Raw genomic sequence first — 17,186 nt, forward strand, 5'->3', positions numbered from 1 at the left:
TAGTCCCTACACCGAAAATTCCCCCTTTTGAAGTTAATTTTCACCTGGTAGTTGCTAAATTTAATTTATTCGAACTTTTTCGCGAGTAGTAGAGCGCAATTCTTCCTGCTGCACTCTTAAGCGGGTATACTTACGTTGCATATATTCAAATACAAATGGTCGAAGACAAATCGGAGGAATCTATATATTAAATTCGTCAGTGTGGGAATTTGTTTAATTCAATTCATTAAATTTCGCAACTAATGTAACGGTGGCCACATTTTCGAATTCAAATAAGAGCCAGGGCTGCATTCGCAGCACAGCGCTGTTCGCCTCCTGGCAATGCTGTGCAGCCGACCTGGTCTGGCAATGCTGTGTAGCCGACCTGGTCTGGCAATGCTGTGCTGCCGACCTGGTCTGGCAATGCTGTGCTGCCGACCTGGTCTGGCAATGCTGTGCTGCCGACCTGGTCTGGCATCTCTGGCATAACAAAAACATTCTACACACTACGTTGTTTTCCATTGCCCCACATTTAATGTTTTGAAATCGCTGTAATCTGAATAAGGGGTTCACCGACCGGCCCACGGATTAGCCATGTCCACCGAAGCCGACCTGCTGCCCAGCGGGCGCAGGAAGTGCGTTAGTCCCGCGACCAAGGAGTCAACCGCCGACCATGGCCTCCAAGTGGACGCCGCCGGAGATTTGGCTTTGGCTTCTCAAAATTCCATTCCACCAGCTTCCGCTTCGGCTTCCGCCGACGCCTGCGAGCCGCAGAAGGGCTCTATGGACATGGACATAGACAACGATCTTACCACCAACGAGCGGATGCCGACGGTGGCCGAGCTGGAGCAGTCGATTGAGTCCAAGACGAAGCCACCGGAGGAAAAGGTGGTGAAGGAGGAGCAGGAGGAAGTGCAGGAGCAGAAGTCACTGGGAGACTGCGCCGTCCAGCCGCCCAGCACTCCGACAGCCATCAAAATCGAAGGGGAAGACAAGCCAGTGAAGACGCCATCGCAGCCGCAGGTTCAGGAGGAAGTCGCTCCCAGTTCGCCGGAGACAGCGACGAATCTCAACCAGAGACCTGCGGGCAAGATCACCCGTAGCAGTCTGAATGGCACAGGTAACCAGGCGCCCACACGGACCCCAGCGATAATGAAGCGTCTGCGGAAGAGCACGCGCTTCAAGGCCAAGCAAACGGGCAAGGGCAACCCCGGAAGCGGCAATGCCCAGTCAAATGGCCACAACAGTGGCCCGAATGGCTCCATCGGCAGCTCCGTACACCTCGCGGGCGCCGGTGCCCACCCCAGTAATAGCAACAAGCATGGCAAGTCCGGTCCAGCGGGTCCAGGCGGCGCCACTGGAGCCCGGAATCGTCGCGCCCTCTTCAAGAGGCCGGCACAAAAGACGCCCAAGGTGCAGGCGAGCACCAGGTTCGTGAGAAGCGTCTTCTACAAAGGCAGCTACATGCAGATTGGAGACATCGTAAGCATTGTCGATGGGGAGCAGAATCTGTACTACGCCCAGATACGCGGCTTGCTTGTGGACGCCTATTGCGAGAAGTCCGCCTTTCTCACCTGGCTGATACCCACGCAGGACAGTCCGGATCCCCAGGAGGGGTTCGATCCCGCCACCTATCTGATTGGTATGTCCCACATGTCCTCTCTTCCCTGCTGGCTAAAGTTATTAATTCACCCTCCGTGTCTGCAGGACCCGACGAGGAGCTGTCCCGAAAGCTCTGCTACCTGGAGTTCGTGATGCATGCTCCCAGCAACTACTACTTCGATCGGAGCACTCCGTTTCCCCTGCCGGACGTGGATGAGTACACTGCCCAGCGATCGGGCGGATACATCTGGACGCGGCTGCCGATGGTGAAGCGGGAAAAGGGGAGTGGCCACAAAGCGGGCGGCGCCTCCTAGCAGAAAAGGTGGCCCACGGGCAAGAAGGGCGGAGCCTTGAATTTAAATAATCTAATTTATTGCAACTTTTACTGTTCGTAAGTAGGCTGATTTGTCGCCTGCTAGCCGATTAAGACACCATTCGGAAAGTACTTGGTGTACTGTAATGCCAACTGAACTCACATCAGCAAACAATAAAGAAAATCAATTTTTGTAATTATGGATAAAGGTGATGAGTTTTATAATTTAAAATTAAGATTAAGATAACATTAAGTTATCGACACCAATCGGCGGTGATATCGAATAAAACGCTAGCCAACCGACGGTCACACTGCCCGCACCGCACATTGCCGATAGGTTTGCTATCGAAACGGAACGGAACAGCAAAAACCAACTTTAATTGCGGAAAATTGCACGAAACGGCGTTGCGAGCTATTTGTTAGGACAGATCGCGATATGTCCAACATGGAAGTCGACGAGGAAGAGTTCGAGGTGCCCTCCAGCAGCAGCAAGGGCGAGAAGAAGCGCTTTGAGGTGAAGAAGGTAAGTGGTCAGCAAAAAAGCTGGGTCATTGGCATTGAAAGTACTGATGGTAACACCCTCCTCTCCGCATCCTCCATAAACAGTGGAACGCCGTGGCTTTGTGGGCCTGGGGTAAGTAGTAAATGCACTGCTTGAATTCGGGGAAATCACCACTTTCCATTTCCCTTCGATGCAGACATCGTGGTGGACAACTGCGCCATCTGCCGCAACCACATCATGGACCTGTGCATCGAGTGCCAGGCGAACCAGGCGTCCGCCACCAGCGAGGAGTGCACCGTGGCCTGGGGCGTCTGCAACCACGCCTTCCACTTCCACTGCATCTCTCGCTGGCTAAAGACGCGCCAGGTCTGCCCGCTGGACAACCGCGAGTGGGATTTCCAGAAGTACGGACACTGAAAACTCCGCAACCCCCAAGACGCACCAGATGCATCAGATGGAGCAGCACAATCGATTCCTCACGCCCATGCCATCCCTTGCCATCCGGCAAGTCTGATGACAGCCTGCTTCATCTGGACACTCAAACCTTTGTAATACCTTTTTAGATCTTAAGCTAGTGGGGCAAGTCGCGTGAACTGGTAACTGGTAACTGGTAACATTCTGTGCCGCAGTTACCGATTCCCGCGACTCCCCGGGAAGCACACCTTTTTGTAACGCGTGAAATAAAAGCTGTAGCAGATGGAGAAGACTAGCCAGAACTCTGTACCATTCGCATGAACCGGGATGAGGGCATCTCGGCGAGAAATCCACTGAATATCGATAGGAGCATGACTTGCAAGAAAGGTGCGGTGCTTTGTCCTTGGGCTTCGTAAATGTGGCCAAGTAACCAGAAGCGCTTCCTCTCTGTTCAATAATCCTTGGATGCAAATTGAGGAGTATATATATAGATGCACATATTGCAAGAGCCCATTAGTTATGAAGTTGTTTCGTATAAGCAAATCAAAATCAGTAAATCAGTCGATGGAAAGGAAAAGCTGGCGTTTGTAAAAACTAAATGTTCTTCTTTAGTTTATTATGAATGTTTTGCGGCCGCGGCAGCTGTAAATTATTGGTGGCTTAGAAAATAATACACTTTAGTTACAGATATGAATAAAGTATATAATATATATCAAGTATGATCAATGTTTAATTGTATATGCTAGAAACTAAACTTATCGGTAAACAAAAAATAATCATGTTAAAAATCATCAAATTTACTTCGTGTGTGTGTGGCTGTGATGATCTAGTTGAGTTGTATTTTCTGTCTGTCGGGTTTTAAAAACTAAACTTCACAGAGAACAAACAAAAGCTGGCAATCGAACGAAGGGCAGGGAGTGCGAGTTGTTGGTTTACGTTTAGATTCATGTGAATGGGCATAGCCGATGATGCGGCGATGCATTTATTAAACCAGGATGCATAGATCTGTCGGCGAACCACTTGAACCACCACTTCTATCGAGTTGTATTAGCAGTTTATTTGAATGTTCTGTTTAATCGTTTCGCTGGCGTTATAATTAATTCCCGCTTTTTGGTTTATATACATTGTTATATGTGAAAATGTACGCTCCTCATCAACTAACTCGGTTTGCAACTAACATTAGGTTCGTCTTGTTCGTATATACACCATGTGCATGCGTATATCGTTTAATTGTTTGAATATTGCTGTTCTGGTTGCTGCTGCACTATTGTTTGCTTGTTGGCTATTGTGGGAGTCCTAAAGTATATCCTCTATGTGTAAAGTTAAGTTGGTTGGGCTGTGAGGGCTGTAAGGCGTCTAAAACCGCTGCTAATTGCGTCGAAGAGTGTCTGTGTGCATTGCATTGAGAATGTGCTCCTGTGCTCCTAATCCTCCCATCTTACTCTCAACGGCTCCTGCTCATCCTGCTCGTCGTTAGCTCTCAACTGTACATGATTTGTATGCGATTTAACTCTATTCTTAGCCTTTTAACTATCAAATTGCTGGTGGCGCTGCCGTTGCTGCTGCTGCTGCTGCTACTGCCGATGTTGCCGCTGCTCCTGTTGCTCCTGCTGCTGCTGGTGCTGTCGTGCTTGCAGCAACACGCTGCACTCTCCTCCGACCTTTTCCTACTTCTACGCTTTAGACTGCCACTGCCACTGTCACTGCCACCTGCAAAATAAAAGCACACCACACACACACGCGCGACATGCAACGCGAACACAAAGTAAAAAGGTTGGGTTGGAGAAACGGGGAGTAATCACAAAGAGAAAGAGAGAAATAGAAAAGAAAGCAAAAGTAAAACAAGTTACAATCTGGTATATATCCGGATTCGCATTAACAAGTTGGTCGGCCTGTTTAGGTTTGCTTCCTGAATGTGAAAACCCAAGGGTATAGGTATATCAAGGGTCATCTCTACTTGGACTAAGATCTAAGCCTACGGTTTCGGTTGCAGTTTCTATAGGGTGCTTGGATTCAGCAGCAGCAAAGGCAACGACGCCAGCAGCGCAGCAATCTCCATCAGTCTCCATCCGTTGCTATTGTTGCTATTCCTGCCACTCCTGCTTCTCTGCACCTGGTGCTCCACCATGTCCTTTTCCCAGACTCTCCCCCTGCGCGCTCCTCCCCTTCTTCTCTTGGCAATGGCAGCTGTGCTTAGTCAATTTGCTTGGAGATCAGTCGTTGGTTATTTCTGGCCGTGATGGTTGTTATTATGATGGTGAGATGTGGCCGCGCCTGTTGAAGTGGAAGTGGGCACCACTCCCACTCCTGCTCCCAATCCTCCGCCGCTACTGGTCTTCTGCTGGCTAATCTGCGGCTGGTTTTGCAGGCAGGCGAAACTGGTTGGGGCCAGGAGGGCACAGGTGCCGAATGTGTGCTTGGGCATGCTCAGGAAACCCGCGCTAGCTCCAGCTGCAGATGATCCCCCTCCTCCTCCTCCTCCACCTGATGAACCACTGCTGCTGCTCACAATGGCCTGACCCTGTCCCGGACTCGGGGTTCCAGCAAACTTGCCCAGCTGGTAGTAGTGCATCGCATAGGAATCCTCTCCAGCCGCTCGCTGCTTGCCATTGGGAAAGTAGCTGTTGCTGTTGGTGTTGGTGGTCGATGTGCAGGCCGATTGAAAGGAGCTGCTGGTCGTCGATGAGGGCGATTGGGCAGCAAGGGGCGGGCCCGCCGTGGAGGAGTCCACAGCCTCTGCAGTGGTGGAGGTAGCTCCGCCCACTCCGCCGGATGAGCTGGTGCTGCTCGAGGATGTATTGACCGTCAAACTAGTGCTGCTGGCATAGGAGGCATTGAAGGACTCGTCGCCACCGCCTCCACTGCTGTTCAGGTCATCCAAGCCCGATCCGCTGCCCGATCCCTCTGCTGCTGCTGGTGGAATGTCTATGGTGTGGGACTCGTTGCCGAAGATCAAGCGGAGGCGCTTCTTCTGCGGTGTGCCATATACACTGCTTGGCGCTGGCGATCTGCGTTGGCTGCTCCTGCTCCGGCTGCGCTGCTTCTTTCTCTGCTTCTTGGTGACCAGCTGCAGCTCCTCCTTCGGCGGCGGCTTCTCCTCTTCCTCGGCAGCTAGCTCCTCATCCTCTTCTTCCTCCTGGTCCTGTTCCTCCTCCTCGTCGTCGTCATCGTTGCCATGCTCTGAAATGCCCTCCATGCGCAGTATCTCGTATTCAATACCATTTGAGCTGCTGCCGGTTAGATTTAGCGCACCTCGAGCAGATCCCTCCCCAGCTGCTCCTTCCCGATGGGAGCCCGCTGCACCTCGGCCAGCCCCTCCGTTGCTTAGACTCGTTCCGAGCTCAATTACTTCGTCTAGGATTGGTGAGCGTTTCATGCGCAACGTCAGTTTCAGCCGGCGCTCTGGAGTCTTCAGTAGGGGTTCCACATTGCTGATGGTCGTGGAGGAGCACGAGGTGGAGTGTTCGCCGGTCTGAGCCCTCTTGCGCTGGCCTCCAGTGGATCCGGTGGGGAATCCGCCCAACGCTTCGCAGTGGATACTTTGGGCTGCCGCCAAAGCAGCTGCCCTTCTGCTGCGTTTCTGCTTGACCGGTGAGTAAGTAACTGATTCCTCCTTCAGCTGCTCCTTGAGACCTTTGGTGGCATGGGTGGCAGGAGGATCGGGGTCGAAGCTGGCCAAAAGGTTCTTCTTGTAGGCGGGAGTCGGGCTGCAACTGCGGCGCGTTGCCTGTTGCTGCTGCTGCTGATTTTCTGATGATGTGGATGAGGGTATGGACGAGGCCTCACTTGGTGCTGGCTTCCTCGATTTAACACTAAGTCTACCGCTAAGATTAGAATTATGATTAATTCTACTGCTATTATTACTATTATGATTATTACAATTTGTAATCGTTGTTGCTTTGTTGTTGTTGCTGCTGCTGCTGCTATTTGTTGTGGTTGCAATGTTATTGTTATGGGCAGTGGCTAATCTGGCTACCAATCCTACTCTTCCCGCACTATTTCGCGTCACACGCTTCTGCTGCTCCTGTTGCTTCTCCTGCTCCGGCTTCTCCGCTTGTGGTTCCTCCGCCAGGACGAACGTTTTCTGCGGCAGTGGCTGATGTTGCTGATCCTGCTGCTTCTGCTCCTTCTTTTGCTGCTCGCTGCTGGTGTCGCTGCTCTCGCCGTCCGTCAACTTTTCCTTCTGGCGTTCGCTACGTCTAAGTTGACGCTGCTGCCTCTGGTGCAGTGCGGCAATGGCCATCTGGGCAGGCTTGCAACGGGGCACAAGAACAACCGGCGCCTTGGTGGGCAGCGGAATGCTCGCCACGACCACTGGGGCGATCACCTCGTCCGCGGATGCAGTGGAAATGCTGCTGCTGGTGCTATTAACACGCATAGATTTGCGCAGACTGGTGGAACGACCACCATTAGCCTCGGAGCCAGCTCCGGCGGCCACGCTGCTCACTGTTGTTGCTCCAGCATTTCCTGCAGCTCCTGTTCCACCGACCTGGCTTCCTGGCTTCTGCATGGCCGCCATTTGCTGTACGGCCGCTGTAGCCTCGGCTCCGGTACTTGCGTGCTGGCCATGATTGTGGTGATGGTGGTGATGATGATGGTGGTGATGGAAATGATGCTGATGATGGTGCTGCTGCTGGTAGGCTGCGTTGGCCATGATCATCTCGGCATCGTACTTAGTCATTCCCTTTTGGCGCAGCTCCTTCATGGTCAGCGGTGAAACCACAACATTGGGAAGTTTCTTTTCGAGCAAAGAGACGGCGGCTGTGGCCTCCTTGCCGGCAGTTGATTGTTGCGATGGTAGCGGCATCGCTGCTCCAGTCCCTCCTCCTCCGCCAGCTCCAGCTGCTCCTCCAGAAACCACCAATCCATTTGTGCTGCTACTCTCGCTGGGGCCAGTGGAATCATTTGTATTACTGTTGCTGTTCGAGGTGCTGTTCGTGGAGTTGGCTCGGCTCTTGATGCGATTAATCCGATTGTCCGTCTCCCTCAGACGATAGCCACCATTATTACCGGGTCCACTGCTGGCCAAACCGAGTCCCATGCTCAGACCCAGCATTAGGCCATCATCCTTTCCGGCAAAGGCACCCGTTCCACGGCGCTCGCACGTTTCACACTCACAGTAGCGATTCGAGTCCCCAAAGAAGTCCTCGCCATAGAAGCAGGTTATCTCCTCCCCCACCTCAATGTCGCGCAGGACCTTCACACACGCTGTGTCCCTGCCGGTGGCCAAAAACTTGCAGTTGGCGCGACAATCGTGGTTGATATAGGCAGCCGGTCCCAGCCACAATTGGGCGCAGTTCTTGCGACAACTATACATCACTGAGAAGTCATTTTTGCCAGAGTGCAGCAGAGCGGCCTCCTCCGCCTCCGTCAGCTCGGCGATGCAGCCCACCAGGCATTCGATCTTGTCGTTCTTCGACCAACGCTTCGTCGAGCTAATCTTGGCGCCACGTTGCTCCTCCAGTGAGTATCTGTAGCAGGCCTCGATTGCAAAGCCGCTGTCCTTGTCAAAAACGCGCAGGTACCGGACGATCTAGAACGCATTGAGGGAGATGGGGATCTCGATTAATATGAATCATTAATATGCAGCCTTTGGAGTATCTATTTTTGGGGCAGGAAACATCAACTTACATGATCGTGGAGCCGCTTGGTGGCAATCTTGTTCTTGTTCTTGAGATGACGCGGTATCCACGGCCCCTCGTAGATGCGCTGGATGGCTATGTCGTAGTTCTGCGTGTGGATGAAGTCATCCACGATCGCCTTCAGTTGCTGCGTGTCCACCTTCAGCGGCCGGAAGCGTATGTTCATCTTGTGGGTCTGGAAACCGAGATGCGGGTCGAGGATCAGTGATGTAGCCAGGTCATCGTTCTCGGAGAGTTCACGCGGCGACATGCCAGTGGATTGCGACAGGCGGCTGACGGCGCTGCCGTTGCAGCCATTGAGTCCACTGACCACCGATCCAGATCCCGATCCCGATCCAGCAGATCCTCCGCCACTGCCGTTCGAGGACGGATGGGACTGGTGATGGTGGCTAGGATGCTGGTTTGCCTGCTGGTAATGGGTGGCATGTGGCTGGTTGTGGGCCACCTGGTGGTGCTGCTGGCTGGTCTGGTGGTGCGCAGATGGGGGTGCGGATGGCGGAGGGCCATGGCTCTTGTGGGACATGGACGACAACAGAGCCGCAGCCGTCGATGTCGACGTGGAATTGGTGGCTAGTGAAGACGTTGCGCTGGTGGTGCTGCTGGCCGAAGCGGTGGAGCCACCGTTTGAGCTGCTGGAGCTGCTGCTGTTTGTAAATCTGCTGCCAGTTTCACCGCGCCGCGTGTGGTTCGAGCCGACGACCATTCTGCAGGACAGTCTGCAAGGATGCAAAAGCATTACAAGTACATTCAATACGATATGTGCGCTTTTTCATTCACTTTACTCCAAACGTTTCAGCTAATTCGATCTAGATCTATGCCGTGCTATGAAAACCAATCAACCCGGCAATTATCAGCTGTTTTGGAATTTCAATCACTGAGAACCGCCGTTTAATTACATCTGGCAACGCCGCTGTTTCTGCGACACGGTAAAGAGCGAGATGGTCATATACTTTCCAGGACTAGACTAGGACAAAAGCAAAAGTCCTGCACCATGCACACATGCATACGCACTCTCTCACTCACTTTTGGATGGCTTGCAATAAACCTTAATCCGCGAAACATCTGTTCTGGCATAAGAGCATTTTGGCAATATATGTATTCGCCTAACTCGCTCTGCTAAAAACGGCCCTAATTTAATTTTTATTCATACGGCTTCGCGTTCGAAACAGAAAGAGAGAGAGAAAAAGGGAGAGAGGGCATGTAACTGATGTCGTCGACAGCCATCCCTCTCGCTCGCACCTATTCTGAGCCCTTTCAGCCAATGCACACACACGTTCAACAAAAATCAATTAACTTGAAAGCACATGTAAAAAAAAAGTATCGATCCACAAAAAAAAAAACAAAGGCACTTCGGTAATCCTGGAGTACACACACTTACTGCCGAAAATTTTTAATATGGATGGGTACGCGTATGTTGGTGTGCAAAACGCGAACACAACAAAAAATGCCTTATCGATTTGCATGCGCAGCAAAGAGTAATTGCAAATCTTTCATTTCCTTGAAGCTGAGCAACAACTGAAATACTTTTTCTGGGCATAAACTAACATAAACACATGTGGGTGGTGCTGGGAAACATGGCTGGAATTGAATATTTGTTGTTGGCCGATTTGTTCTGAATGGAAATGAATGTCGCTTGCAAATTGCTCTCTCAGCTGTTTACAAACGCATACACACGCATAGCCACATGAACGCAGGTGCGAGCGAGAGGGAGGCATATGCGCAGTGAGAATGGGAGATGAAGGGTTGCCAAGTGCGCAAAGGCTTGCAAATTAGGTACACTTGTGTGCGGGGGAACCGAAAAACGGGTGTTTACAATAAAATTCACTGGGGATGTAGCTTTGCAGATGGGTGTTTGCCAAATTTTTTTTTTGTTAGCAGCATTTTGAAACGGTTTGCCAACCCTAGACGCTGGTTGCATGGGAACGAAAAATGGCGGCGCCTGTTACACACACACACACATACGCGCACAGTCTGCTGTGTTTATGCACTTCATGCTGTTCCGTTTTTTTTTTTGCACTTTTTCGATTTGTTGTTTGCATTTACCTTAAATGAATTATTCACTAAGGCGCTATTGTGCCTCTCGCTCGAACTCGCAGAACGATGCTTTGTCTGCTGCTTCGGTGTGCGTGAGTGTGTCCTCTTTTTCCACGGCTTTTCGTCGAGACTCACACATACACACGGCGACACACTGGATCGGAGCTGGAATCCGTTTTGGATGGCTTGGCTTTGGCTGCGTATCCAAAATAAATCGCGCTTGCAGTGCCAAATCATTTTAGCTCTTGACGCCTTTGTTCCCCAAAAACATCCAAACGCCGTCCATGGCTCTCGCTCTCTCTCGCTCGCTCGCGAGACGCTCCAAAAGTCGCGAGTATGGGAAGGGAATGTATCCCTCGCTCTTTCACGCCTAGAAGCTGCTGTAGCACACACAAGCGCACGCACACCCAGCCGTATACATATATTCCTTCGCCGAGCGAGACGTGTGTACGTGCGTATGTATGTATGCTTTTTTCACTTCTTTCTCTGTTGCGTTCTTTGCATCAATTGTTGCTTTTTGCTACCGCCGCTCCCTTTGCCGAATAAATCAGGACTTATATCGGTTCTAATTCGGACTTAATTTACAAAATGCGGCTGCTTTTTTTCCGCGATACTCGGATTAGTGATGTAAAAAGACATAGATGCTTCGGCCACTGACGATACATCGATAAGTATCGATGAATGTCATGTCTTCGACTGCTACGATTACGATTACCAGCGCAGTTAGTGGAGACGCTCACCCATGCGCAGGTGTAGAGTGTAAGTCGTCTGCAGAGAAATTAATTTCCGTTAACGGTGCGATTCAGTGTTAAAGTGTTCAGAGTGTCCCAATGTGCAGCATAGTTGCGTCGTCTGCAGGAGCATATATCAATCCGTATCAATGCGCGTTACATTCAAGTTCAAAGCAAGTGTATCCTTCTATTTCGGCGCCAAGATCATTACCAGGGCTGCAAGTTGCCCTTGCTCCCGCCAGTTTTTTTTATTGTGAGTGAATTGTGGTTCGGGTCCGCGATAAAAACGACAAATGGTGTTTTCGGAGCTGCGCCATCTGGTCACTCTAGCCAAGCGTTTTTTACTTGAGAATTGTCAATTTGGAGTGTCGATTTATATCCCCAATTGGAGCATCTGTGGAAATAGTTGCAGCACATTTAAGGCATCACCCTAAGGTAAGTCGGAAAACAAATGAAAATCTACAAATAGCACGCAAGAACGCTTTCGAAACAACAAGAAAAACGAACATACGCACGCATGCATGTGCGTGAGAATCGGCTTGTGTGTGAGTGTGTGTATGTGTGAGTGCGCATTTCTGGAAAGTGCCGTTTTTCATTTCGATTCTATATTATCCCTGCACTACCATTCATCACCATTTCTACGATGAATCATCACTCAAGAATCGTAGCGTAGCCTTTGTTCATTTGCCAATTATCATCGTACGAAAGTAGGGCCGATTTTTTAAAAGTCGGCGATGAAAAGTCATCGCAAGTATTACGTTTTCCAAGCATTTTTATCAGCCATCCCATATCATCCCATTTTGTCAGCTCAAATTTTTAAGGGATATCGTGCGGGGATACAGGGATATGTGCATACTTCACCAACCATTATTACCATTGTTTTGCATCCTAGTTGATATATTCATTTTACCCACACGCTTGTATCTGTTAAAGTGAATATTTGGTGAATTGGTATGAAAATGCATGTTTGCTCATCATTTAAACGACACACTGCAAAAAAACGCACACACTGTTTGCACTGCCACACATTTGCAATGTAATTTCGACCTAATGTTTTGTACTGAACCCAACTGCAGGAAAGCAAACCAAAAGAGACCAAAATGCCCAGCATCAAGTTGCAGTCGTCGGATGAGGAGATCTTCGATACGGACATCCAGATCGCCAAGTGCTCCGGCACCATCAAGACGATGCTGGAGGACTGCGGCATGGAGGACGATGAGAATGCCATTGTGCCGCTGCCCAATGTGAACTCGACGATCCTTCGCAAGGTGCTTACCTGGGCCCACTACCACAAGGACGATCCCCAGCCATCGGAGGACGATGAGAGCAAGGAGAAGCGCACGGACGACATTATCTCGTGGGATGCGGACTTCCTGAAAGTGGATCAGGGCACCTTGTTCGAGCTCATCCTGGCCGCCAACTATCTGGACATCAAAGGCCTCCTGGAGCTCACCTGCAAGACGGTGGCAAACATGATCAAGGGCAAGACTCCCGAGGAGATCCGCAAGACCTTCAACATAAAGAAGGACTTCACGCCCGCCGAGGAGGAGCAGGTGCGCAAGGAGAACGAGTGGTGCGAGGAGAAGTAAGGCGCGGCCTTTCACGGGACCAACATTAAGTTGAAACGGCTGGCGGATGCGGGAAAGGAGAAAGGAGATGACTTGCCGCATTCGAGCTTTACTTAGTTGCTACATTCATTTAAATTTTTTTTATTCTTAACCTTAGCAGAGCCTCATTTGAAAATGTGTATAAATGATCTGCTGCTGATGTGATTCGCGGGGTTAATCTCTTGTCGTACATATATCTCATACATGTATATGCGAGAATGTAAAACTCTATTTAACCTATATGCGTAACATTTGATTTCACCTTAATAAATATAACTACCCAAACACAAGACACAGCATCATCCATATCCATTGACTTCTCAGATTGTAAAGTGTGTGATCGTATTTAGTGATAAGCGACGTTTGCAAGCGTTTGATTAATCATACAATTCACGGAACAAGAAAGTACATATGTATCTTGGATTATCATATGTATAGAAACTAAACTGGCTACCATTTCGTACAACTGAAATGCGCGCCAACGCGATTTCACTTGAAAAGCTTTTCCTTTTGCTTTTCAAAAGCTGCGACGGGTGTAAGAATCTGATTTTTGGCGCTTTATTTATTTTGGGGAACAGCATGTGTGCAAGATGTCAGAATTACGCATATGCATGGCTGCCATGGAAATTATAATGGTTTAAATTATGAATTTGTAGGAAGTAAATTCTCTTGTCCGCTCTCCATTCTGATTGACTCTAATTCCGATTTAGACTGCTTTATCTTCAAATTAGACACTTGGAATGTTGGCTCTGATTTTACAGACAGGATAATGTTTTTGCCCCTGTTTCCTCGAAGTTCTCCCTGTACAAAGTAGCGAAAGGACTTCAACTTGGGCTCCCGCATTCAGTGGAGCCGGAAAAGGATTGCCCAATTGCCTTGAGTGTCCACTTGGCTTAGAGGCCCGTGCCAAACTGCAAACTGCAAACTTCGGAATTGATCGCTGGCCATAGCAGCGATGGCAAAAAAGAGAGAACGGTGAAACTTGTTTAGTGTCCTTCAAATTGTTCGGAAACACAGCGATTTTTGATTGTTCTGCCAAGTACCTTGGGTACTTAGGGGCTGCTTACAGTTTTTAAGTGCGAATATTAATTAATTGGCATGAAAGACGATTAAAAGACGCGGCATTTCATCTGTTTATTGCCCACTCGGCAAGCAGGCGCCAATGGAAGTTTAATCGCAGCAGCAGCCTCAACCGCCTTTTGAGCTATGGAGTTATGGGGGCTGCAGCGGTTGTGGGCGCCAGGGGGCGGGGCCATTGTGTTCGACTTGCAGCCAGGGGCCAAGTCGCCATTTCAATTATCGCGGGCAGAGGGAGGGCTCCTGAGCTCCAAAGGACTGAGGTGGAAGGAAGGGCAAATAAAAGCGCGGCAGCGCCAAAAAATTGTAAAGACGGCCTGAGCCTGAGCCTCTGCTCAGCGGAAGAGAAGAAAGGAGAAGGAAGAGGGAAGAAAGGACCTTACACTCCCGCCGCCGAGTTGGCGGTGCCAAGGAGTAATTAGTGTGCATTTCCTTGGCCGCCCCCCCACCCCCACCCCCCTTGCTGCGTGTGCTTGTGCAACATTTGCTTTTCCACTTCGTTTGCGACAATCAAATGTAACAAAGGAGCGAAAAAAGGGTGCACAAAAGAGCGGGGAACAAAGCCGGGGCGGGGAGGTGCGGGGAGCAGGATAAGGCGGAAGATTGGAGGCAGCAGTACACTGGGAAAAAGAGTGCATCCCTTCGGCATAAAGGGGCGCAGAGCAGGGAGCTAAGCACAATGATGCAGCAGCAAAGCAATCACCATGAGTAGCTAGTAGCTGCGAGTTACTTGCAAGGGCCTCTAAAAGTATGCTATGAGTTATTGGCAGCTGACAATTCATTTGCCTGCAGTGCAATGGCAGTGGTACATCTCCACTCCACACTCACCTGGCTGCGCCCTTTCATCGTCTAAGTCGTCGTCCTCCAGTGGAACGTGACATTGAATGCGTCTGCATCCTGGTGCCTTCTCCCGCTCCTTCCCAGTCCGCTGTGTCGATTTCTTCCGCTTCTCAACTGCTCAGCTGCTCAGCTCCTGGGCAATGCTAATCTCTGTGTAATTAAGACTGTCACTCATTCAGGAGCAGTTGCTTTCCGCTCAGTTTGCCCATCTTGGGAAGTTTTCAGTTCTCAGGTCCTGCTCCTTGTCGTCCTTGCTCCAGTGGGCGTGGGCGAGTGAATGGGGCGGCACATTTGAATTGCCTTTAATTGCATGTTGTTTTCCCCACTCCCAGTTTGATTGTCGAGCATCCATCGCATCCATCACATCAGCCCTCAGCCCTCAGCCCCCATTCCTCATGTCCCTAATGGAATAGTCTCCGCTTCTCGACAGGATTTTTCAGGGGCATTATGTAGGCGGGGCGATAAAAGGCTCGGCTCCCATGCCCAGGATCAACTTGGGGATCACAGAGGGTGAAATTGGCTGCTCCAAATGCGATTTCTATTCACTTCCACTTGACTTGCGAGCTGGCTCAGCTTTCTGCCTTGTTTTGCAGGCATGCAACAGTCGATGGGGCTAAAAAAGGACCAAGTCTGGTAATTAAGATTGCATAGGGGCTCACTCATTCTAAATATCACAATGGTGAGTGCAAGAGCCTTCAGCAGTCGAGCAGCCACTTTAAAGTGAAAGGCATTCGTACATCGCAGCTCAAATTTGATTTTGATGGAGTTCCTTAGCTCTTTCTTTAATTTGTATTGATGCCAAGGCTCTTGTGCTCCACAGCTTGTGTGGACATCAGCAGAGTCTTCTAATTAAGAAACTGAAGCTGAGGCTGGAGAGCTCCAGTAGGTCAGCTGGTAAATTTACGATAAACAGATTCGTTTTGGAATCATTCCAAGCGAGAGTTGTGTGCTCGAGATGTGCCAACATACTCGCACAGTAGCGCAAACTTTAGATCGGCCGGAGACTGCGACTCGGACTTCCACTACTCGACTCTATTAATATCAGAGTGGCGGATTGGGGATTGTCCCACTCCCGTCCAGCAGCAGCCACGAGATTTATGACTCCCACTGGGACTGGGACTGGGAGTGCGTGGGCTGTTATCGTAGGACTTGGATGCGGATGCATTATCCACACACGGCTGTGTATATGTGTAAGTGTGGCAGTGTAAGCTCCATCTTTGCCCCGAAAATTCCCCTCGCATCGCCAGTGGATATGTAAATAATGCAACTTTCGGTCGGCCCATCTATCAAAGTCTTGAGGAATGGGGTTTCAATAGGGGATTTCGGTGCTTTCGGGCGGAGATTCTGCTGAAGCATTTTGTTTATTATTGGCACGACTTTGTTGGCCAACTGCTTTCCTCGGCTTCTAATTCAAATCTAATGTGCGTGACACGAACCAAAAGCCCCAAAAGATTCGATCCTAAGTACCAAGTAACTATGTACCCCAACCGACTTTTTGGGTGCAAGGGGGTATAAAACATATTAATTCTTCCTCATGATGGATACACCAGATCGTGTTTATTGTTGGGCTGGAGCGCAGCCATCGCTGGGAATCTCTGCCCACTGAAGCACTTTCTTCCCCCACCTCCAAACTCCTTAGTTTGTAGTTCTATTTATATGCACTCGCCCCAGAGTATCCCTATGCACTTCTTTTGCCGCCGATGGGGCTGCACACTTTCATTGTTATTGTTGCCGCTGCTGCAGTTTTGGAATCTTCATTGGCACTTGAACGTGGAATGGAAATGTTCATGGCGGATCATCATTCTGTATCCATACTCGCACCGTGCCCCATTCGCCTCCAAAATCTTCGCCTTTCCTTTCGAAAATTTTATTTACTCCGGCGGCGGGCAATGACTTGCGAAAGAATTTCCTAGTTTCCCAGTGTTATTTCGGCTACGGATGCCATCTGCTGGCAGTTCTTGTGGGTCAGATAAACAGTGCGTTCCAGGCACATAAGGCGAACATCTTGGCTTTTCGAGATGGAAACAGTGAACTGCTAGAGCCAGTACTAGCCATAGATAGTTTGTCGTCTTTTTGATAATTATGTATTAGCTGGTGAGGCGATTCGAGCTTCTGTCCCTTGCCGTGTGGCTCAGATGGTTCAGATGGGTCAGATGGGTCAGCAGATGGTTGCTATATGTGGCACACTCGTAAACGAAGCGTGTTGCACACGGTTTGTGGCGTCATAAACTACTCTGTGCTATTGCAGCTCTTTTCGGCGAAATGATTTCACAGAGCCATAAAGCAGAGGGGAAATTTACGGAAATTTACGGAAATTACGGAAGAAAATGTACAATAAGCTGTCGGGCTTTTGAGTACCCGAATCGAATTCGAATTCTTGCCTGCAACTTCTCCATGGGCGTGTTTACTTGGGTGCGATGTACATATAATATCCGTTTCACTGCA

At 49.8% G+C, this 17,186-nt stretch overlaps 4 protein-coding genes across 5 annotated transcripts; 3 read left to right on the forward strand and 1 right to left on the reverse strand.

The window, feature by feature from the left end:
- Positions 1 to 440: 440 nt before the first annotated feature.
- On the forward strand, positions 441 to 2,102 carry LOC120456743 (GATA zinc finger domain-containing protein 1). Its single transcript, XM_039643733.2, has 2 exons — positions 441 to 1,621; positions 1,687 to 2,102. Exons 1-2 carry the CDS (start codon positions 574 to 576, stop codon positions 1,893 to 1,895), a joined length of 1,257 nt encoding a protein of 418 aa, XP_039499667.1. The 5' UTR covers positions 441 to 573; the 3' UTR covers positions 1,896 to 2,102.
- A 105-nt stretch (positions 2,103 to 2,207) lies between these two features.
- On the forward strand, positions 2,208 to 3,105 carry LOC120457201 (RING-box protein 1A). Its single transcript, XM_039644555.2, has 3 exons — positions 2,208 to 2,417; positions 2,501 to 2,528; positions 2,593 to 3,105. The coding sequence occupies exons 1-3, from the start codon at positions 2,331 to 2,333 to the stop codon at positions 2,811 to 2,813; spliced, it is 336 nt and encodes a 111-aa protein (XP_039500489.1). The 5' UTR covers positions 2,208 to 2,330; the 3' UTR covers positions 2,814 to 3,105.
- Positions 3,106 to 3,394: 289 nt separating this feature from the next.
- Positions 3,395 to 11,143, reverse strand: LOC120457198 (histone-lysine N-methyltransferase Suv4-20). Of its 2 annotated transcripts, XM_039644553.2 has the most exons (4): positions 10,496 to 11,143; positions 8,442 to 9,168; positions 6,690 to 8,343; positions 6,293 to 6,634 (listed from the first exon to the last, which is right to left on the reverse strand). In XM_039644553.2, the coding sequence occupies exons 2-4, from the start codon at positions 9,153 to 9,155 to the stop codon at positions 6,426 to 6,428; spliced, it is 2,577 nt and encodes an 858-aa protein (XP_039500487.1). In that variant the 5' UTR covers positions 9,156 to 9,168; positions 10,496 to 11,143; the 3' UTR covers positions 6,293 to 6,425. The 2 variants fall into 2 exon arrangements, with proteins under 2 accessions (XP_039500486.1, XP_039500487.1); XM_039644552.2 differs by having other exon boundaries at positions 3,395 to 8,343; positions 10,496 to 11,142.
- A 356-nt stretch (positions 11,144 to 11,499) lies between these two features.
- Positions 11,500 to 13,114, forward strand: LOC120457200 (S-phase kinase-associated protein 1). The gene is made up of 2 exons (XM_039644554.2): positions 11,500 to 11,652; positions 12,294 to 13,114. The coding sequence occupies exon 2, from the start codon at positions 12,318 to 12,320 to the stop codon at positions 12,804 to 12,806; it is 489 nt and encodes a 162-aa protein (XP_039500488.1). The 5' UTR covers positions 11,500 to 11,652; positions 12,294 to 12,317; the 3' UTR covers positions 12,807 to 13,114.
- The last annotated feature ends 4,072 nt before the right edge of the window (positions 13,115 to 17,186 follow it).

Source organism: Drosophila santomea, chromosome X (genome assembly GCF_016746245.2).
Source record: "Drosophila santomea strain STO CAGO 1482 chromosome X, Prin_Dsan_1.1, whole genome shotgun sequence".
NCBI lineage: Eukaryota > Metazoa > Arthropoda > Insecta > Diptera > Drosophilidae > Drosophila > Drosophila santomea.

Excerpts from the sequence above, each read along its gene's own strand:
- LOC120456743 (XM_039643733.2), top strand. The coding sequence starts at position 574 with ATGTCCACCGAAGCCGACCTGCTGCCCAGCGGGCGCAGGAAGTGCGTT. Across the intron at positions 1,622-1,686 it reads TCCCGCCACCTATCTGATTG|GACCCGACGAGGAGCTGTCC; the intron begins GTATGTCCCACA and ends CCGTGTCTGCAG.
- LOC120457201 (XM_039644555.2), top strand. The coding sequence starts at position 2,331 with ATGTCCAACATGGAAGTCGACGAGGAAGAGTTCGAGGTGCCCTCCAGC. Across the intron at positions 2,418-2,500 it reads AGCGCTTTGAGGTGAAGAAG|TGGAACGCCGTGGCTTTGTG; the intron begins GTAAGTGGTCAG and ends CTCCATAAACAG. Across the intron at positions 2,529-2,592 it reads CGTGGCTTTGTGGGCCTGGG|ACATCGTGGTGGACAACTGC; the intron begins GTAAGTAGTAAA and ends CCTTCGATGCAG.
- LOC120457198 (XM_039644552.2), bottom strand. The coding sequence starts at position 9,155 with ATGGTCGTCGGCTCGAACCACACGCGGCGCGGTGAAACTGGCAGCAGA. Across the intron at positions 8,344-8,441 it reads CCAAGCGGCTCCACGATCAT|ATCGTCCGGTACCTGCGCGT; the intron begins GTAAGTTGATGT and ends AATGCGTTCTAG.
- LOC120457200 (XM_039644554.2), top strand. The coding sequence starts at position 12,318 with ATGCCCAGCATCAAGTTGCAGTCGTCGGATGAGGAGATCTTCGATACG.